The 22463-nt window shown below is 38.6% G+C and overlaps 1 protein-coding gene across 2 annotated transcripts in view; it reads right to left on the bottom strand.

Annotated features, from left to right (window-relative positions):
- PTPRN2 (protein tyrosine phosphatase receptor type N2) overlaps window positions 1-22463 on the bottom strand; it is a 643897-nt gene that overhangs the window by 60560 nt on the left and 560874 nt on the right. For both annotated transcript variants that reach the window (XM_027450443.3, XM_038174330.2), the window contains exon 15: window positions 516-663. In XM_027450443.3, coding sequence (XP_027306244.3) covers window positions 516-663 — 148 coding nt within the window. The remainder of the gene's footprint in view (window positions 1-515; window positions 664-22463) is intronic.

The raw sequence follows: 22463 nt of genomic DNA, 5'->3' as shown, positions 1-22463 counted from the left end.
GAAGAGAGAGAAGCCAGTTTGCAAGCTTATCCACTGAAACCTAAAGGGGCTCATTCAGTACAGCTGAGTATCTGATAAACAGATCATCTAGCTCTGATTATAGACTGCTGGTATTACTGTTGGATGGACATGATACCAACTTGTCTAAACACAAGCCAAACTTCTTTCTCTTGAATGGCTACAGATGCCACTCTTGCACAGAAAGTATATTCCAGCATTGAAAAACACCCTGGCTATTGAATTTCATGAGACAGCACAGCTGCAGCAGCAGTGCTGGGTGACAGGCTTGTGCATTTTTGTAACAGATATGCAACTTCTAAGGAGATAAACAGCATCTGAAATGAGAACAGGACATGCACCCAGCCAATATTTATAGCTATTATCTTCTAGTACACATATACACTACTCTGTACTCTGTTTGCCTGTCATCTGTAGCTCTCAAACCACTGTGCAAAGGGTATTGAGAATCATATTGAGAACTTAAAATGTAACCATGCAAAGTAAAGCATACATACATGGTACCACAGCCCATGAGCGATTCTTCTGGATATTTTCCTCCTGCTGTGCGGTGGTGGTGGCATTGGGTTCAGCCTGGTAAGCACAAAGAGCTTCCCACTCTTTCTCCAGACGATTCTTATTTTTCAGATGATCTTCCATGTAGGACTGGAAATAAAAGAACACTGTATTAAGCATTGGCTTATCTGGTCTCAAAGCGAAGCTAAAAGGATGTATCTCAGGATAGAAAGCAGAATGGGAAGACTTCAGGTACAATTAAGAACTTATCCGAGTACTTGATCAGAGTTCGTTTCCAAGTTTCAAAACTGCTGAAAGTTCAGAAACTTGGACTTTATCCTAAAGGGAGGGAAGAATGGTCAGGAGTCAAAAATCAGAGCACAGGAGTCCTGAGCTCTGGGGACACAGCACACTCAGTCTTATTACTAATTCATTTACTGAAGAGAGATTATGTCAGGCTCATTTGTGCTATTCAAAATATGAACACTAAAATGCACCAGCACTAACTGAGAAGAAATGCTTGAAACCCCCAGTCATGGAGCTTTGGGAGCAAGCTATTTCTTCTTCAGTACACAGAAAATACACAGTACACAGACAGTGGAAAAGAAACAAGAGTCCATGGATAAAAATGACTTCATACAACAACAGCTCAAGACAAACTGAAGTTTTTAAAACTAAAGTTCAAGCATACATATGCAAGTTACATGAAACCTGAATCATCAACAATACATCTGCTGGGAAGAATTAAAAAATTGCCAGGCTAAAGTGTCATAGTTCAGGTCCTGGGTCATGAGGAGCTCCTACTGCATAGGGATAGGCACGGAGCCGGTCTTGAACTAAGAAGGTGGTGTTAATTAATATTAATATATGTTGTCACAGGCTGTGCCTTGTACCCGGCATTCAGCAAAGTCAATAGTGTTAGGAGAAGCATCTCCAAAGAAAATTTAACAGGCTGTCCCAGGAATGAGCATATTGGTGTAGGTTTTGCAGATCTCACAAAGCTGGAGGTTCAGTACAGAACCAGATCAGGAGTTCAGTTCCAGTGGTTTGCCAATAGTGAAATAAAATCCTGCTCCTTCATCTCATGGTCCTGAAAATTGTTCCAAATAGGTAAGAGGAAGAGAGGAAGAAGGAGGAATGGTGGGGAAGAACAGAAACTGTTTCTTCTCTTTAACAGTCACATAAAGAAAACTATCACCTGGTACTTAAAGCCTACTTATGCAGACAAAATAACCTTTCAGAGCAACAGAAAAACTGCAGATTACACCCAAGTTAACATCCTTAAACAGACTCAAAAACAGAACAGGTTGTTTAGGAGTGAGCTGAGGATCTGGAGAGGAGTCAGGAACAGAGCTGTGGATACCTCAGGGCCCCATGTTGGTCCAAGGGATTCCTGCTGGAGCATATACTGATGCTGTCTAGAAAACCTCCTTGTAAAAAATTCACCAAAAAGTATAAAAAGCCGTTTTAACTGCTTAGAAAACCATAGAACACCTCTGTTATGTCAAAGAGTCCTTCCCTGACATGCTTTAAAGAAAGAAGGCTATCCTGCCCTCTTGGCAGGTTTAACAGAAGGTGCAGAAAGCTCCAAATTCATCTGCCAAATGTGAGCGTTGCTAAAGCTGTCATTCACTGCACTCCCCACCAAACAGGTGAAGCAGGCTGCTGGAATGATTTTTTTTTGGTTACAAAAGAGCTTCTGACACAGCTTTGTCTTGTGCAAGGTTTGTCAGATGTGTGCATCTTTATACGAGATACGTAAATCGTGCCCATTTGTGAAAAGCAACTCAAGAAGTGATGCTTCCAGAAAGACTACCTGAATGCTTCTTTAAGGACACAGAAACATATTGCGCTGGAAGAAGGGTTTCTGAAGGAGGTACAAAATAGTGGTGGCCTAGATACAATCAAAACACCTACTGTGTGATTGCTTCGTTGCTCAAATGAAGCAAAAAGCATGACAGGGAACAGGGCCTTGACCTGACTGATGGGGAGCCAAGGGAGCTGCGTTGCCCCATTTCATGTTAGGGGAGTGGGTGAGAAAATGTGAGCCCAGCCCTAAGCTGCAGGCTGCTGGAAGGATCCCATCCTCTGACAGTTTGCTTGTCCTTGCCAAATGAGTGTTGCTACTGGGGAAAGGATCTCTATCCTGCTCTTTTCTCCTGGTAAATCTGTGCCTGGACCTGTACACTGAACGTCATCAGGAAAAGATAATCCTCCTACACAGAGATATGGGCATATAAGAATTTTTTATGAGGAAAAGGGGGAAAAATGGTGAAATCTTAGAGTACCGTGGGGCCAGGACTCTTGCCTCAGGAAGGCAGTTCTGCACGTGGCAGGCAGAGATCAGGCAGGCAAGGGGCAGATACCAGATCTTCCCCATTTTAAACCACAGTTTTGCAATCTGATTCACTTTGACATGCCCATCACCAATGTCTCACTGACTTCAGGGACATTTTATGAAGTATTTATATGTATTTATTATTTATACATGGGTCTGCCAACACCAAACCTTTCCAAAATACTGTGAGGTCCATGAAACTGTAGGAAAAGCTTCAGGAATGTTTGATTCCTATGGCAGGATTGCACATAGCAAGCAGCTTTCTGCTGTTTCTGAGTTGTCTGTGTCACAAGTTCAAGGACTGTGTTTTAAAAATAAAATAAAATTGCTAAATATGTCATAGTTAAGGTATTTTGATTGCTTTTAGTGGATATGAATTTTTAAACAACTCACCTCTTCTTTAAAAGGAAAACTTTTTACTTTTACCTTCCTTTTTAAGAGAATCCTGAGTGTTTTAAAAATGAAAGTACAATGAAAACACACTGCAATCTTTACTTTTACCAGACAGCCACTTTTCATGTAGTCTCGACACCTGCATCGTGTGGATCAGATTCACAGAACACTTCCTGACAGATCTTGAAAAGCATTTGACTATTTGAACGGACCTGTGGAAGGCTCAGCTCAGTATGAACATCTGCTTTATGCACATGTTTAAATAGCTACTGAGAAAGAAGCCTGCTCGAAAACATTCAGAAGTCAGACAATTCCCTCAGAGTTAAGTAATCTTTCATTTACAGTCCTTCCGAGCCCCTGCTCTCATCCCCATTTTGCTAAACAGAAGCTTAGTGATTTTGAAATGCTCTCGTGGGAACTGCTGGATGTACATTAAATTGAGTGGAACTTCTGATATTTTAGAGATTGTGTGTCTACTCAGATCCACTCCTTAATTAGGATGTTTTCATGAGACATTCTGCAGCGTTTGCCTGGTACAAAAGGAATTCATTACCAACATGTCAAACATGCGCATGATTTTCCCTGTCCCACAGCAGCTGGCAAAATAAATAGAGGTTGTCACCACCATTATTGTAATGCTCCACAAAGCTCCTCAAAGCAAAGGGTGGAGGTCTGGTCTCACCAAGATGCCCACATCAAGACATGCCCTGTAATCCCAAGCATGTGCTGATATTTAAACACAACTGCCTGCTCGGCTAGATCTCCTGACATATCTTAATTTTCATTAAGTTCCTTCCACAAGGCCTCACCTGCAAGGACAACTGACATCCCAGTTTATACTTTCTCTTCTATGTACAGATGAGATACTCTCACTACCCAGCTTTTCATGGCGTTAAGGAGGATGCAAAGTCACCCCCTCTCCCAGCAATGTATGTGGAGAGGGGACATGCTGTAAAAGCTTGTGTATGTTGTATGTTGTGTAAGACATACCAGTTGTAATGCAACAGATTAGCTTTCAGAGAGAAGATGAAAAAACATCCCAGGGTCAATGAATCTCTGGCCAAGAGAACCAGTACCTGTGGCAAATGCTATGACAGACTCGACATGCCTGATGGGACTCAGTAGGTCAGGGTGATCTTGGACTTGGTGATCTTGAAAGTCTTTTCCAACCTAGATGATACCATGAGTCTATAGGCACAAAGAGTACAACGGCCTGGCTTGAATTTGGTAAAGCTTCCCGAGTTCTCAGTTGATATTGTAATATTGTGTCAAACCACTTTGTTTTCTTTTACTTTTTTCTTTGCTCAAGGAGTGGCATCCAATGCTTGCTCTGTGGCTAAATTAAGGTTAACAAATATCACAGTTAAATTCTATCTCCATGTGGTGGTTTTACCGTGCTGGGCAGCTAAACACCACAACCGCTCTCTCACTCCCCCTCCTTAGATGAGACCCAGTACACTCCAAATACCTTCTTCAGAGATGCTATGGTTTGTATCTGTCAAGTTGTTTGTTTCAAAAATGTCTATTTTATTAGCTGATGTTCAGCTATTTCAAAAAGCAATTGTTTTTGACAACATATTCCAATATGGTACTTGATTAGACACCCTTTTCCTGACTGAGGATGTCTCCTTTAATGAAAAGATAGGGAACTCTTAAATTGACAGGCCTTGGCAGTTCTAATTCAATCTCAAATGTCAGCTGAAGAAGTGGATGGGACATTATCCTAATCCTTGTGAACAGTGACTGCTCAAATTCACACCCTTCACCTAACAACGTGAGAACCACTGCTCTGAAACTCTTGCTGCTTTTTCTGGAGGTACAGAGAGAAAATCAAAGCAAGAATTGGATGTGACAGCATCTAAGCTGTTGTTGCTCTGTGCCTCAGTACTTCAGCAGGGAACAGGCACATGGGTGAGCACAGCATTGCTGCCAGGTACATAATGTACTATTTCTCCAACTAAGAAAAATAAGTCTACATCATAAATCCCAGTTGGTCTGGGATACTTTCCATGCTCAGCCTCTGCTCATCCTGCTACATACTCCCTGGACAATAGTAAAAAAGTGAACTGCCCAAAATTGGGTGAGAGGAAAAGCAGTTTTACACAACTCTAGGGCATATAACTTCCAGAGCGATCAGTTCCTCCAAAACAGGCATCCTCATCAAAAGCTGTGAGACCCTCTGCCCTTCCTCCTCTCATTTTTTCCACCAGACCCCCAGAACAGCACAGCACATGCTGAAGGCTTTGGAGAAATGAAACCTTTCAACAGTGGTAGCTGGTCCTGCCTTGCTGTGTAGAGGTGGTAGGGACAGAGAAGACCACAGGACAATACCATGGTGCTTCACCAGCTTCCTCAGAAGGAATGTAGATGGGAGAGAACTGGCCTTAGCTATTATACAGCAACAGCAAAAATGCTATAAACACCAAAAAACCATATGTGAAAAAATTATTTTTATTATTCTCTCCTATTGACTTATGTAAAGTTTTTTTGTTTGTTTGTTTGTTTTTTAATTTTTTGGGGGCTTTGTTTATTGCTAATTTGTAGGCTACGTTGTTCTCTGCAGTTTTATTATTCAGCTTAGACTTTTGCCCTCCTCCCACGTATTTCATTAACCATATATAATCACTGTATGTAAAGTGTATTTCATTTCTCTAGGTAAATCCAATTTACTTTCAACACAGAACATGAATCTCTCCTTCTTTTTAATGCCTTACCACTAGTGGCTTCAAAGTAAATTTCTCTTTTTCCACTCATACCATTCACCCTGCCTGCTACAGAAGTTAGAGACTGGAGAGCCCAATCTGGTTACCTGCATCAAGGCCTTGTTTTCTCTACTTCATGAAGAAACTTTGCTAGCTACAGTTAGGTGCCCCATATCTAAAGTAGGAACCTAAACCACAGCTCATTACTATTCCTTGGGACACAAACTGTTCTGGACTATACATTTTACTCCTGGAAGCATTCAAATATTTCCAATAAGGGATAGTGCTCCTTATCAGAGATGGCTTTTTCAAAGGCATCCCAAAACTATGGCTTTCCTATTGCAAGCTTAATTTGCTACTGATTGTCACCCTTCCATTCATTACAGCTCTAGTTTGCTTACAAAGTATGTTGGTGTTCTTTATAATTTCCTCTTGTATATATTTCAATATCTTCACTGTATTGATCCATGAATAAATGTACCTATGCAAACTACACACCTCTCCTCTTCTGGTTGTTTTCTTGAAAGATAATTTAACCATGTTTGTTGTACGTGTTTTCAGGTGTATGTTTTCCAAGCTTCTGGATTATCCCTCTGTCATCACTTCTGTGCAGCACCTTGCAGTGCAATACCATTTGTAAAAGTCACTCGTCATTTCCATCCACTTCCAGATCACTATTTAAAAAGTTAAATAGAACTGTATCTAACACCAATTCCTGTACTTTGCCAAGATACTACCATATAGCTTTTAATCATTACTCTTTGTGCATCATCCTTTAGCCACATTTCAATCTATATAATTGTCTTCTAAAAAAACCTGACATTAATTTTTCAATTAACTACTCATGAGACAGTTTCAAGGCTTTATTAAAATTCAGGTATATTACATCTGTTGTTTTCACTTCATCTACTGGTTTTGTAATTTTAGTTAAATAAAAAGTAATCAAGTTTGTCCAGGCAAGATTTAGTCTTTATAAAATTATGCACATTCTTACTCATTGTGCAGTTATTCAATGGAAAGGATGGAGGAGATTAGCAAACACACAAAGGAAAGACTCCAGTCTTCCCCATCATCTTAAATGAGACCCTCACACTTATCTCTCTTTTGTGCCCTTGAAAAATCTCTCACTAGATAATCACCAATTTCTTTTTTAATATATGTCCCATTATATTCAAGGGTTGGAGTCTGCTCTCATGCAATAGCAACAGAAAGGAACATTTCTCTTCTCTTTCCTTCTCCCCATTCCTCTTTTTTAAAATTATGATTACATTATTCTTCTATTCTCATGCACCCACACTTGTCCAGTACTGCTCAAATAAAGCTCCCTAAGATGTGTCACTATTAGAATTCCGAAAGAACCATATTCAGACCACACAGACATTTTTTCACATTGTATAAGCATTTCCTCTATCTCCTAACACAGTTTCATAGAAATACTGAAGTTACGTTGGGCTCTTCCTTGTATACAGAAGGTCAGCTCTTTACTTCTGAGCTGCTGTGATGCTCCTGCAGAGGATGGCTGCAAGCTCACCACGTGTGCTTTCATATTCACAGTGGTGGCCCATGAAAGAAAGTATGGAACCAGACCATACATACATGCCCATTTCTTTCCAACATTTCCTGCTTAACAAAGCAGACCATAAAGACAGGAAGCACTACTTCAATCAATATAGTTCCTTCAGTCAACCAATACACTAAGAAAATCCCAGTTTCTCCAATAGTTACAGTTCTTTTAAAACGACATAGGTGTTCTTGACTATCTGATCCAACCAACCTGCAATAATGCAGAGTATATACTTGCTCCCAAGAGATGATACATATCAGATTTCACTCTGTAACTGTTAAAAGCACTAACTTTACTTCTAACATGGCAAATCCAGTTTTCAATTTTACCTGTAGAGAACTGTGACTTTACACAATATATATCTATGAAATAAAATCAAAATTCTGTTGTGGCAACTCATTCTCAGTATCTCACAGAACTCATACCTGGAAGAAACTTCAGTAAATTAACATCTGGCTATACGTTCACATACGTTCAATCCTTGGGAACATTCTGTATCTACTTATGTCAATGGCAATACTCCTGTTTTCACTGGAGCCAGGATTTCATCATCTGATTTGTCAACTCTTTTCATAATGGAGGTCCCTTTTTCTCTTCTCACTTGTACCATGTTATTCTGGATCTCCTGATGTTATAATTGAGAACTGTCTAAGGTAACCACAAATTAAAAAAATCTAGGAAAAAAAAAAAACCTGGAGGCATGCTTTTTGTCTTTATAAAATATGCTGAGAAAATATTCTACTTCTTCAGTGCTTGGAGACATATTACTAAAGTAACGTATTTTGATCTATTTTTTCTCATATTTCTCAGTATCTGAATACAACAGTGAAAAGAGTAATTTTGAAGCCTTTTTAATTAAGTATTGAAAGCTACTATGCAGCTTTACTTGTAGCTTGGCATAAACCACTACTAACATCACATATAATAAGGTAGGTGATGAAGGAAAACTAAAAACATAGAGGGAGGCAATTGTCTGACAAGGCAACTACTCAGTCTGGCTGAGAAAAATTTCATTATGTTTCAAATCAGGTGTATTATTAGGAAATAAATAACCTTCAATGGTGATGTCAGCCAACAATAAAAAATGACATTACAAAGTTTCAACTTTGTATTTTTAGATGTAAAGATTGCTGTAAACAACTAAGCATGTACGCAGAGCGCACAGTCATGCTTCAGGCATGCCATCTAAAATAATTCAAAACAATTGCCCTTGGGTTTCTAGAGAAATATCATCCTTGCCTGAGCAGTGTATGACATTATGCATGAAATGACTACTGTGCAACTTTTGTGAGAATAACTGTAATTCACAAGTACATTAAATGGCAACCTATGTTCTGTTTACCTAAATTAATATACCCTTGATGTAGCATATATCACTGCCTCCCCCTCTGTTAATGCTCTGATAATAGAGTTTTGTAACTCGTAAAAGGATTACTTCAATCCAATCAGCAGGTGCTGGGATCACTGTGTGTCAGACAAACACTTGCTAATCCCTTTTCTTACAGCTCCCAGCTGCCAAAGGTGCTCAATGAAATCCCAGTGAAATGGATGGATACAACCTGGTGTGGACTGCTGGAGGCTTTCAGCTCTGGAGGAAACCTTGGAAAATACATGTGACATAAACATTGCTCAAGATGGGAATAATGGAAGCAGGTATATGTTTGAAATGAAACATAGCTAAGAAATTAAACATTTTAAAAAATAGCTTAATTATGAAATACTTGACGAAGCTTTTCCTAAATATAGCAGAAGGGAAAGAAATTCACTCTACAAAGAAACCCTTCTCAAGGATTATCATCTACTTAATGGTGTCTTCTGGGCCTTAAAATACAACCACCTCCATCTCCTCCTCCTTACACCCTTTCTTGAAATCTAAATTATGCCTACGAAGTTTCACCCCTGCAATTACTTTGCTTTAAATAAACCTCAACAAAAAGGAGAAGATGATTACCATAAAAGGAATATAATTTGCTCCCTTACAGTCTCCGTATTTCTATAGCTCCTTCTGTCCAGCTGTCTGAAAGTACTCACATTACTTCTGCAGGGGAGGCAAGTATCATCGATGCTTCACAGATGTGAAAATGAAAGGGCAGAAACATTGAAGTGAATTTCCCAGGGTCAGAGAATATGCTTCTAACACAGCTACGTTGTAGGGAAATTTAGAGCTCAGTCGTCTCGACCACTGGTTTTTACTTTTCTCGTGCTCATGTTTATAGAAAGAACTAAAGGTTATGCAGCCTTCACGAATACATATCTGATAACATTTTGGTAACTAGAACATACCAAATGTTCTAATTCTAATGGAATTATGACAGTTGTTTATTTTTTGTTGTTGTTGTTCTCTTTTGTATTATTTTATTTTGTTGTTTTGTTTAGAAGCAGAAGGTTTAAGTGGTTGACAAATTCAGGAATATAATTTATGCACATTAGATTCTATTTGTACAAGACATGCCAAACTAAGTAATAAAAATGTAAAAGATGAATTAGCCAAAATCAGTTGCCAGTCTTTCTGTACTTCTTGGAGTAGATTTCACAATAAAACTCCTAAATAATTAATAAGCTTTAAATAAAAGAAGAATATTATTTTGAAAAATAGGGGGCTAGACCATAGTCAAATACTGCTGTTTCACAGCATGTGATATAACATTTCTTAAAACCAAAAATAAATTCAAAACAAATACCCAAACCTCTCTATTAAAGACAATTCTTCACTGTACAAACTGACAGCAAGGACAGTATTAGCTGAATTCTTCAAATGGGGCATCTTGAGAAGAGCTTTTGGTAGTTTTGTTAAACAGCAAAAGCACAAGCTATACAGTTGAATAAAATGTAGTAGAAAAACTGCACCAAACAAACAAACAAACAAACCCACCACCGCCACCACCAAAAAAGTCAAGTCCTTGAACTACAATAAATATTGGATGTCCAATTCCAATCTCACAAGAAATTTTTATTCTCTTCTTATACATTAAACCTACTTTTCAGATTGTCTCTTCAGTATATATTTTTATTAATGGTTTGAACATCATACCACAATCCAAGACATATCTGATTTATTTATATGCCTGTTAATGATGTTGTAAGTCTGAAAAGAAAATTTTAAAAATATATTACTACACATACTAATTACCTTGCTGAAAACACAAAACCAAATTCCCTGCCTTCTTCCTCTACAAGCTCTGCTAACTCAATTAAGCATCTAAATTTGGGTTCCCGGTTGGATACTGTATTTGCAAATTTAGATTTTAATGAATTAAAGTCTGTGTTTCTTTTCAGAGCACTAGTACAGTCATCTTCATTTACTATATATAAAAATTACCAGGAGATAAATATAGAATTCGGAAAACGTCATGTTTAAAAATAGTATTTTCTTCAAGCATGGTCAAGTTCTTCAGAGATAATGAGAGTATGAAAACCCATGCAACCATGACCAAGTACATCAAAGTGATACAGCACATGATGTGATTTATAGACAGTTGGGCAAATTACGACTCTACTAGACAGTGGCCATCTCGAGGGTGGAAGGAAAATGTTATTTCTATGGATATAACATCCCCTCTAGAGCAAAGGAATAAGGAGCGATACTCTTATACCCTTCTTAAATGTGTGAATAAAAGTGAAACAGTATTCCTCCAGGACCAAATTATGACTATCATGACTCACAAAGGAGAATCCCTCTACTTTTCAGTTTTTCTTTCTTTTTTCTTTTTTTTTTCTTTTTTTTTTTTTAAGGTATAAAAATTGGTAATGTGAGTTTGTATATATAAATGCACACAGGTTTGTGTGAAAATTGAGAATCTGTAATATAACATCTAAGAAGTCTTGCAACCCATATTATATCCACAGCCTAGCTGCAGAATATACACAAATGCAAGTGAACATATGGTCACCTGTGAGAAAAAGCAGCGGAAGAACAGACTGGATAATCAGCTTTTTTTCTTAGAAAACTCACATAACAGGCAGAGCCAGGAAACTTCAAATTCCACAAATGATCAAATCTTAGCACTCAAAGACCAGTTTGGAACTACATCCCAGACCTAGGAAGATCCATGTTTGCAAACTGCTGTCATAGAATCATAGAATGGCTTGGGTTGGAAGGCACATTAAAAATCACCTAGTTCCAAGCCCCTGCCATGGACAGGGATGCCACCCACTACATCAGGTTGCCCAGGGAACCATCCATCATGGCCTTGAACACCTCCAGGGATGGGGCAGCCACAGCTTCTCTGGACAACCTGTGCCAGTGCCTCACTACCCTTACTATGAAGAGTTTCTTCCTAATGTCTAATCTAAATTTATCTTCTTTTAGTTTAAGATCATTCCCCCTAGTCCTATCATTATCTACCTAAGCAAAGAGTCCTTCTTCATCCTTTCTATAAGACCCCTTTAAGCACTGAAAGGCCACACCAAGGTCTCCCCGGAGCCTTCTCTACTCTAGGTTGAACATCCCCAGCTCTCTCAGCCTTTCTTCATAGGACAAAGCTTTCCCACCCACAGATTTCTCAGCCCATGTAGCTATATTGGCAGATGAAGTCTCAGCCATTCACCAGCCAGCGACCCAGACTCTCCTCTTGTGGTGTGGGGAAAGTTTCTACCTGCAGACAAGCAACCCAACTAGAGTAACTGCCAGTGAGGACAATAAGCACCGAAGAAACTCTTTTTTCTTCAGAAGTACTTTCAGAGACAACTGTGGGAGAAGACTCACCTGGCTCTCCCCTTTCCATGTCACACTCATGGCTATGGCTGAACCACCGTGCAGTAGGAGGCTAATCAATGCTGGTCATGAGAAAGATGTAGCTGGTATCTACTCAGCTCCCAAATGTACAGGAAATATCCCACTTTTAGGTTACTTTTAATCTATGCTCCATGAGATTTTCAGTTGAGGTTGGCCTAGCTCAGTGATTTTCAAGCATTTTTCTCATGACAGCATTCAAAAGGGGCTGTGAAGTAGTGATAGAAAAGCTTTAGAAGTATGCAAGCTGAAGACATCTTACCTACTCCTTGGACTCTTGGGTTTACTTGACAGCATGTGAGCCAGTAAGAGACCAAACCATAAAGAAGTTTGAGGAACACTAGTCTAATCTACAAATGAGAATATTTAAAGTGGCAAAAAGAAAATAATAAGGGAAATGCAATGTGAAAGAGGACAGAAAAAGAAGCCAAGAGATGGCTGTAGAGGCCAACAAAGATGTAAAAAGAAGAAAGAAGGCATTGTACTGGTAAGAAAGGAAATCAGAAAAACAAAACAAACAAACATAAACCAAACAAAAAATGCTATGGAAAGAAGTTAATTTGGCTTATAACCAGTAACAGTTCAAATTTCCCTGTGTTCTGTGCCTTTTCATTGGAACACTTTGCTTCCTGAACCAAGGAAAAAAGCACTGACACCAGTAGTTCTGAGTAGACAACACAAGTACTACTTACTGCTAAACAGAAGGAAAAAGCAAATTAAAGAACCAAAAACTTGTGGTATGTGTTTGCATGTCTGCAATGGCTATGATCTAGCAGATTGAAAATACATTCTTCAAGAACACTTATAAATTTAGAAGAGACCCAAAAATGAGTAGATGGCATCCTTTTACATCACAGGGATAACTAACCATAGACTGCACATCATTGGTTTGGTTTTCATAAGGTTTCCACTGTGTATTTAATATCTTTCAGCCAGCTCTCCAAATATGGAATAGTTTGCTCTTAGATAATGAGGCCAAAACTAAACTTGCGGAATCAAACATGACAAACCCAGGTGCAGAACTCCCATATTCTTTTATGTCATGCTTTCATGTCTTTAAAAAAGACTAATGAGGGACAAAAAAGGGCAAAAATATTACCCTTCGATATGATCCCTTGTTTATTAGAGCCAATGTGATTAGCTGTGAGAGCAGAGCATTGTAACACCAGAGAATGGTGGTCTACTCCTGGCTCTGCTTCTGACCTTAAGGTTAGTCGTGGTCAGACAGTTTCTTATCCGTGCCTGTGCTTCCTAGAATAAAGAGACAGGATAATGATACTGACCTTTAAAAAGAGCTTTGAACCTACTGATCAAAAGTGCTATGTAAGAGTCAGCTTATTATTATTTTGGTTACTGAAGTTAGTTGAAAGGCTCCCAGTGGCTTTAATCAAAATTTCTCATTTCAGGCTCCCAAATCCTACCTGAAGGACAAAGTTTCCCAAAATTCAGTTGTTAAGATACACATGTACTAAGTCATTGGTCATTGGCCATCAGCCCAGGGATTTTATGTTCCTGCTTCTCTGTGGCACTTGTGGTTAAAAAAATCAGTTCTTCTGGGTGCCTTTCTACTAAAGGAAAGCAATAGATAAATACAGAATGCATCAGAAATACTCCTGTGTTTAGGAAGGTTTTGATTTAGGATTTGGCAATAAGTTCATCCTTGACAAATTTTGCCTCTTAACTACAGCCTACCAAGCTGTACCAAGACCACATATTGTGGTCTACAGGGAGTGTTAGGATTTTTACAGATTAAGAAGAAATCTTTATGTCCTGGACCCAACATGCAATGATATTATATACAAAACATGCTCTTATAAAGAAAGTGCTTATTCAGGTAATGTTACTGCGTGCTGTTTAACAACTTCTATGTTTAAGCTAAACACCCTTTGATTTTGCCTGATGAATGAAGTGTAGATACAGCCTATAGTGCTTCCTGCTACCATATCACTGCAAGAATGTTGCAAACGAACATTCATAGGACTACAGACACTAGGTTCACTCTGTAACCTTTCATTTTCTGAGTGAGCCCGGAGAAGTTCCACAAGTCCCCAGAGAGGTACAGCTCAGAGCAGCCTCCTGGTAGAGCAGGTACTTGGGGGTTGTTGTGTTGATGGTACCTTTATGCAACGTCCATCTACTTGCACATATAGTGTCTTAATCAAAGCATTTAAGTGATCTCTATCTATTCAGCTGGTAAGATTTATCACTGTCAAATGCATGTGACATCTCTTACATTAGTGCTCTTCTTTAATGAGATGAAAGCAAATGAATAGTGTTGTTTAACATATACCTTCTTCAGTCCTCATGTGGCTTAGACCACCGCAAATTACACTCTGTAACTAATCACTCCTTTGCTTTTCACCATTTACATCCTTATATATTTACAATTTCCTCATCCTGAGCAATGACAACAACCTTGTCAGCTTCAACTGTGTGCTTCTGTAACAGATGAAAATTGCAGACTTCACAGAAAAGTTTTAATTTTTGAAATGTCAAGTAGTTTTCATTAATATTTTAAAGATATACACATTATGTGTATTATATCTCAGCTCACGAATATTTATCTATATTTCTATGAGGATATAATTACTGTATATGATATTGGTACACAAGCATATATGTAGGTTACAAGTGCCCACTACTGAATACTCATCTTAAGGTACATGACCATGGTAAAAATATATGAAAATTGAAAATATACCACAATGCAAAGGAGTAAGAGGGCCTATCTAAACATGAAATAACTATGTTACCAGACAATAATTATAGGCTTTTTTTGTCACATTAAAATATCACCAAGATCTGGGGCCCAATTTTGACGCAGCTCCCACCTGCTAATCAGCACTGTGCAGATGCAGCCTGGGGCACAATTTCAGTACTCAGATGCTGTGCTATGTTTTTTTTTTTTTCCTATTGTTATCTCCGTCGACATCTTTACTTTTGTAAGATGGATATTGTACTACCACCCTGCTACACATTCCAGGAATATGCACACAGCAAGCAGCTCGGCATCAGCTCACACATGAACAGCCTTAGCTCCCATAAAATATTCATTCATTTAAAAAATATTTGCACCCTGCTGTCAAACTTAGACAAATTCATACTGAGCTTCAGAAAATAGCTGTTTTAATGGTAAATGATGTTCCAGAAACCTCTTTCAGGCTAAACACTCTCGTCAAAATTATTTTAATAAGAAAGATTAACAATTTCAACATTAGCTGTTAATCCCCTTTCATTTGAAACTGTGCTGATAAAATTCTTTGCTTGTCATTCAAATAGTAAGTAATAATTATAGATTTGGGGCCTCCATCTCTTGCTTCATTAATAGTAAATTGCATGGAAGTCTGAAGCATAAAGTCAGCTTTGATACATCTCAAAATGCAATTTCCATAGCTTTCCTTAGCTATGTACAATTAATTACAGAGTTAATAAGGGGAATATGTTAATGAAAGGAAAATTATTCACTCAGACCACCTGGTCTTATCAAATTTCTTCAATATGTTTTCTTCTTTCTGTGAATTTGGATGACAGCAACAACACAACTTATGGTATGTCTTGTTGCTCCTTCAGTGTTTTTTTTTGGTGTTTATTTTTTTAACTAGCTAAGATTCACTGAAATTAAATAAGAAAAGAATGTAAGAACTAGTCAGTACTAATTAACTGACTATTTGTATTCTCACATTCAGAATCTTTTAAAGCAAAAATGTCTTTGTAATGACCAGATTCTCTTCAATCTCAGAGTCTAACTATATTGCATCCAGTAAGGAGACATTTTATTTTATTGTTTTCTTTAAAGGACTGAGTTGCATATGCATGTATTTAATCAAATAAGTACAGGTGCCTACTTCAGTTCACTGCACTGTAACAGCTACAGGAGCTTAGTTGCTCTGCACATTAGGGTTATTGGATGTTCATGGGAATGCTTTTGATAGTACAAACAGCCAGGTCAAAAGTAGGAAAACCTTTACATAATTAAAGTAATACAGTTGTGATACATGGTCAGAGAAATGTTTTTTAAAGACATGCCGAATCTAGAAACCAACTGTCTTTAACAGACCTTAGTGGATTTACTACTAACCAGACTGAGGACAGAAACATTTTAGTACCTTGGTGCCAGCCCTCGTAGCTATTCCAGTAAGAAAAGGGCAGGGAATAATTCCCAGAGCAGTAACAAGTCACGCTTGAAGGAGGTGATGCTTGTGAGAGCTTTTTCACCCCCCCCTTTCTATTCTTAGTTCAGTGAAATGGTACAGCAAGCAGCCAGAAACAAGAGGCAACGCTTAGTTCTTCCCATCGTTGATCTGTTTTCTTTTGGCCAGCTGGGCAACCTCATGAAGCACCAGCACACAGTTTTAGGACAAGAGGATGAGAGAGATGGGACACCATAGAGGGAGAGCTATCAACTAGATAAAATGAGGAGATATTAACCCAACTTGAAACAAACAAACAAAAAGACTTACATAAAAGAGAGAAATTTATAGCAAAAGTATGTGTTTTATAAAGACATGCTAAGGATGATGGAATATTTGAGGTTAATAGCCTTCCACTTTATCTGTTTTTGACCAAAAAATAACACAGTACTCTCTTATAAAGCACAAATACTATGTCATCCATAACCATACTTCACAGATTATTTTAATGTTTATCTCCTTATTTAAAAAATTTCCCACAGCTGTGTCGTGGGTGCATATGTAAAATTTGATCGTCACAAGAGCAGTTTGCCTGTGTCCTACACATTAAATTTTCAAAATATCACCCAAATTCAGATACCTCACTTACAAAACACTGCCAAATGAAGGCTTTATCCCAGAAAGAGTTTCATAAAGTGAAGTATATATATATATTTTTAATCTTGCCCTGAAAATGAGCATAAAAAGAATCTTGAGTCAATGGATTAAGGTGTCTTTAGCAGCATCTTAACCAGAGCATTTCCAATAACTTCTGCTGGTATAGCCCACAAGAAGAGAAGGAGATCTTCAAGATACCACTGGAGAGTTCCTGGGTAGCTTAAACCGCAACTGGTATGTTAGTGCAAAGACACAGTGCCAATATGATATCACAGAATCATAGAACAGTTTGGGTTGGAAAGGACCTTAAAGACCATTGAGTTCCAACCCCCTGCCATGGGCAGGGATGCCACCCAGTAGATCAGATTGCCCAGGGCCTCATCCAGCGTGGCCTTGAACACCTCCAGGGATGGGGCATCCACAGCTTTTCTGAGCAACCTTTTCCAGTGCCTCACTATCCTTTGAGTGAAGAATTTCTTCCTAACCACTAATCTAAATCTCCCTGTTTTCATTTTAAAACCATTCCCCCAAATGATATCTCTTCCTTATAAGTACCATTACACTAACTGCAGTTTCATCCCAAACTGTTATGTATTTTCAGAAGATCTGAAGTTTAGTCCCATTTACCACACGTTGTTTGATCTTAATGGTGCACCATCTATGCAACCTGCATGAGCCCTTTCATTATCCCACAATGAGTCAAAATTCACTTCCTTTCAATGCCTGAACTCTGCTACCAGCTCAGAAATATATAACTTGTATTATCATCTCAGGACTCCTGCCTGAGAAATCCTTCTGAGCCACCTTCTTTTTAGTGCCCTTTTCCTTATAAATAGGCATTTCCACCTGTTAGATACAAAATATGATCAACTGCTATATCTGCTACACTGTGTTAACAATGACTTGATAGAATAGGACAAATACAGAGAAAAATATTTTGTTACTTTGGACAAGTCTGGAAACAAAAGAAAAGACCAGTAGCCTCCTTGACGAGTGTTCATCTCTGTTTTTTATCCCTAGTGAGACTTTAACAGCAGCTGTGGACCAAGGAACATCCCTTGTTTTCAATCTGAAGAATCAAAAAGCAAATCTTCTTCAACAACCTCTTATCACCTCTTTTGCTGCTTGCTACAACTGGTACTAGTCTTGTCTTGACACCAGTTGGACCTTCACTAGAAATTGAGAGAACCTGAGAGAAAAGAAATCAGGTAGCCACCAGGTTTTGTGTCAGCTGTGGCTACGATCCTCTTTTACTTTGTGCACATAGCTGCAAAAGCTAGTTCAGTATCAAATATTTCTCCCAATGTCACACTTTTAACATTAGCACTCTAGAATGTTAATAGAGATGCTTTCTTCATCTTTCTACTAAAAGCCTTTTTTTTTTTTTTCCTTATGGAACGGGAAGGTACATGATAGCTAAAAGTGTTCAACCAAAGCAGCTTGTACAGAGCTGAAATAAACACCTCACTGTCAAGCACCAGACGAAGATGTATTCACAGAAATTTGGCAAGTTATTGCTAATCATGAATACATTTGGGAAAAATAACCAACAGGGAGAAATTTAGGGAAAAAAAGAGATTTTGAAATTAATTTTGTACAGTATTCAAGATTAATGTTTTTCTTGACTTAACACTGACTCTGTAATTGTCATTTCCTAAGGACCATTCAACAATGTAGAAAAAGGGAGGCAACTGAACATGAAACAAATAAAAATGGAAGAACCAAAGGGTAACGTGTTCATGAATATGTTTTCTGAGTTTTATTGAAGAAATCTATGTACAACATACATCCATTTATTAGATTTATGGTTCTATTAGTTAAGTTGTTTTTCTATGCAAGAAGACTTTTTATACTTTTCTTTGTAGCTTTTCTTTGTTCCTGTATCTCAAGTCCTGGCTTTAAACAAACAGAAGCAAATGTCTCCAAATGATTTAAAAAGTGAGGGAGGAAAAAAATGGAAATGAAAGGATAAATGCCATTTCATCAGCAAAAAATCTTTCAGGAGGCAACCAGCTCTGCTTGTTCCTAAAAACATGACAACTCAGGGTGAGGGGTAAAGATTTTCCCATCCACAGTATTTATGTCTTTGGGGGATATTGGCTATCTTGTCACTGAGTAATGCTATATGCACAACAGCTTTTTCCCACATGGCTTCTCTAGTCTGACTGTCCGTGATGAAATGGCTTTTAGGTCCAAAGCCTTCTTGAGACTTGCATTTTGTGAGACTACTACAACTATTTATACTGGTGGAATTGAAAAATAAACTGGGATTCAGATCCACTTAGCACATGTGTAAGGAGTTCATGCTTTTAACTAAACTTTGCCACTGACTTTTCTCTTTTCTCATGTGAGGGAGGATTTTTATTTGTTTGTTTTCTCAGTCAGAAGCTTTTTTAAACATGGTATTTATAGTCTTTGAATTCATGAAGAATTACAGCGAAAATAATGGTGGTAGAAGGAAAAAAAATAAAAATAGAAAACAATCAAACAAAAACACTAAATAATCAAGCATGCCATAATTGTGACAAAGACCTTGTTTTCCCTACCTGTACTCCTCACCTTTGTCTCCGCCAGCATTAATCACGCCTGCAGCATGTGTCCCCAGGCAGTGCAGTGTGCTTGCATACTGTTCATCATGCTCCTTCACTCAGGAAATGTTTTGTGTGCATAGGGATTAAATTGAAGGTGGAAAGTACACCTGCATCTAGCATAGTGCTCACATCCTGAAATTTGTCTCTTTATTTAGAGAAGTGCACTTAGATGCCTTTTGCTCATGCTTTTATTACATCTTTAGGAGTAAAATCGAGGAATTTCAACAAACTGTAGTGGAGGATTTAACATGCACTTTTTTCTTGTTAGAATGCATCTTGTATCACACAACTCCACACTCTTCCACATTCAATTAAAAGAAAATCTATAGCAGCTACCCCACAGAGTTCATTTTCAAACAAGATTTATTTTAAAAAACGAGAGTGAGGGGAAAATTGCTTTTAACCATCTAAAAGTTATCATGCAGAGACTATAAGATACCAATGTTATCAAAAAGCCCCAGGTGCAACCTTGGAAACTATTCCCTCCTTGTCATCCTTCTCAGTCCCACAGCAAGTCTTCCATTGATTAAGCATAACAATGGAACCGGATGCAAAATCCAACATCTTGGGTATGATTGGTTTCCCAGCTGCAGGTCTCTGTCCCATGTCCCCCTGGATGGGATTGTGTCCCAGGATGTGCTCAAAGGCCAAAAGGTGACTCTCCTTTGACAAGAAGTTCTTATATGAGGCCATCCTTTCCTTCTCTATGGGGAAGGTCCTTTTGTTTTTTTGTTTTTTGTTTTTTTGTAAGCATATTGCCAAGGGCAAGAGGATCAAGTGGCCTTACACCTCCTCCACACAAGGCCCTTGATTTCAGCCTCTAGTTCATTTGCTCCCACTACCTCATTCAGCCCCATTACAGTACTTTCTTCTCCTTCCGAAAAGTAGAGTATGAAAAAACTATCGCAGACAGTTTACCAGCTTTATACCCTCAGAGAGGACTCCTCAGACTTCCACCTTAAACTACTACCAAAAAGGGTCTTTTGGAAATTCACACTTTCTGAAACTCTTGTTTATGTACAATGTTTCAAATGTTGCATGTCTTTTTTTACAAGGGAAAAATAATAAAAAAAAACACACAGGAAGTAAGTTCTGCTTCTGCAAATTCCCTCTCATATAATGGTACTCAGAGAATTAACTCAGAATGTTGCCAAAAGCATGCATTCCCTTTTTGCAGCACAGTTCTTCATTTAAAAAAAAAAAAAAGAAAAAAAAAAGAAAAAAGAAAAAAGATTATAATTATTTCAAGCAAACAAGCATGGAATCAAGCAGATGTGGGACACAACCTCCCTAACTTGTGCTGAACTTGTGCTTGAGCATGAAAAAAGAGACTCCTCAATCTAAGCTGGAGATCCTTGGAGACATTGAAAAGCCATCTGGACATGGTCCTGGGCAACTGGATCTAGGTGTCCGGGCTTGAGTAGGGGGGTTGGAAAGGGTGACCTCCAGAGTTCCCTTCCAACCTCAAACACTGTGATTCTGTAAGTTGCCTATGTCAGTGGGATAGTGGAAGCAGAACGGGAGGCCTCCAAAGAGAAAACCTCTGTCTGCCTAGTTCTCTGGAGACTTTCATAGCCACCCACTCTCTTCACCAACTAGAAAGTGAATTTATGGAATCAAGTCAAAAACACCTCTTCAGAAAGTGCCTAAACTGTAGGTATCAATTAGGAGCCCAAGCCAAGTAGACTAAATCTCTCCTGGACACCTTCAACCCCCCCGGTCCTTTTGCTGGACTACAGTGGCAGTGTGGCATGTTATTAGGCTTCTCTTGGCACTTGCAATATAGATGTACATATGGAAATAAAGTGGATGGATATCCAATTCTGAGTTTCTATTCCTTCCCTTGCTCTGACCTTCTGAAGAACAATTATTTTCATGCAAAACCAATGGTGATTGAAATGAGGTCACATCTTTGCTGTTGTTGATGCTGAAACCAGCCAGTCAGTGCCACAAACATGACTGCATAAAACATGCTCCTCTAATTACACTTTCCAAAGTGCTTGGATCTTTTAGAAAGATGATGGAATCAGAAAGTGCCATATGGGCCATCCTCCTGCTGCAAATATGAGGAAAAAGAACGTGAAAAAGGAAAAAAAAGCTCTGAATGTTGTTATCACCGTCCTTCTGGGCCTCCTGAGTCCTCCCTACTTTCTACTGCCAATAGTATAAACTACCTCATGCTACTGTCAGCAGTACGGAGATATTGTCTTTGCTGTATAGGAAACTGTCAGAAATGCAGATTTTTTTCTTTGAAAGACTGACTTGAGTCTAAGTGAGGAGACTGCCCCACAGGCACATGGGCTTGGAAGGTTGCTGGTTTCTCCAGACCTTAAGTACTATAAATGTTTGGCTAACCTAAGGTAGCCAGTCCTCTAAGAAAACACTACCCGTGGCCCACCACCAACTCCAACAAATCAAAGGTTCGTGCGTTTTGGACATCTCAGGTACAATCTGCTGGCTCTTTCCAGCAAACTAAATCGGCTTTACAGAAGCATTTCTGACCAACAGTACCTGTGGGCAAGAAAGGGATTACATGGAGTCATTCGGCAGTTGTAGATAGATTTCTTCCAAGTTATTTCCATTAAAGGATTATTCTGTTTATATATCAAAATAAAATATTTCCTGCTTCCACTTTATACAGTAATCCATTGTTTCACGTTCTCTGGGGAGGCCTTGGCACCTATGAACAATAAAGACTGAGGAGCCCTAACTCAGCTAACTGCTGATTCTCTGCACACTGTGGAGCTGAAAAACACATTTACAGAGCTATAAGTGCATTTACCCTGCAAAGCAGATGGCATTTGCCATTCTTACTGGGCCCCTTGCTAATATATCTTGTTGCT

Source organism: Anas platyrhynchos, chromosome 2 (genome assembly GCF_047663525.1).
Source record: "Anas platyrhynchos isolate ZD024472 breed Pekin duck chromosome 2, IASCAAS_PekinDuck_T2T, whole genome shotgun sequence".
NCBI lineage: Eukaryota > Metazoa > Chordata > Aves > Anseriformes > Anatidae > Anas > Anas platyrhynchos.
The sequence above is the reverse complement of the archived record's forward strand: the minus strand, read 5'-3'. Positions and strand labels throughout refer to the sequence as shown.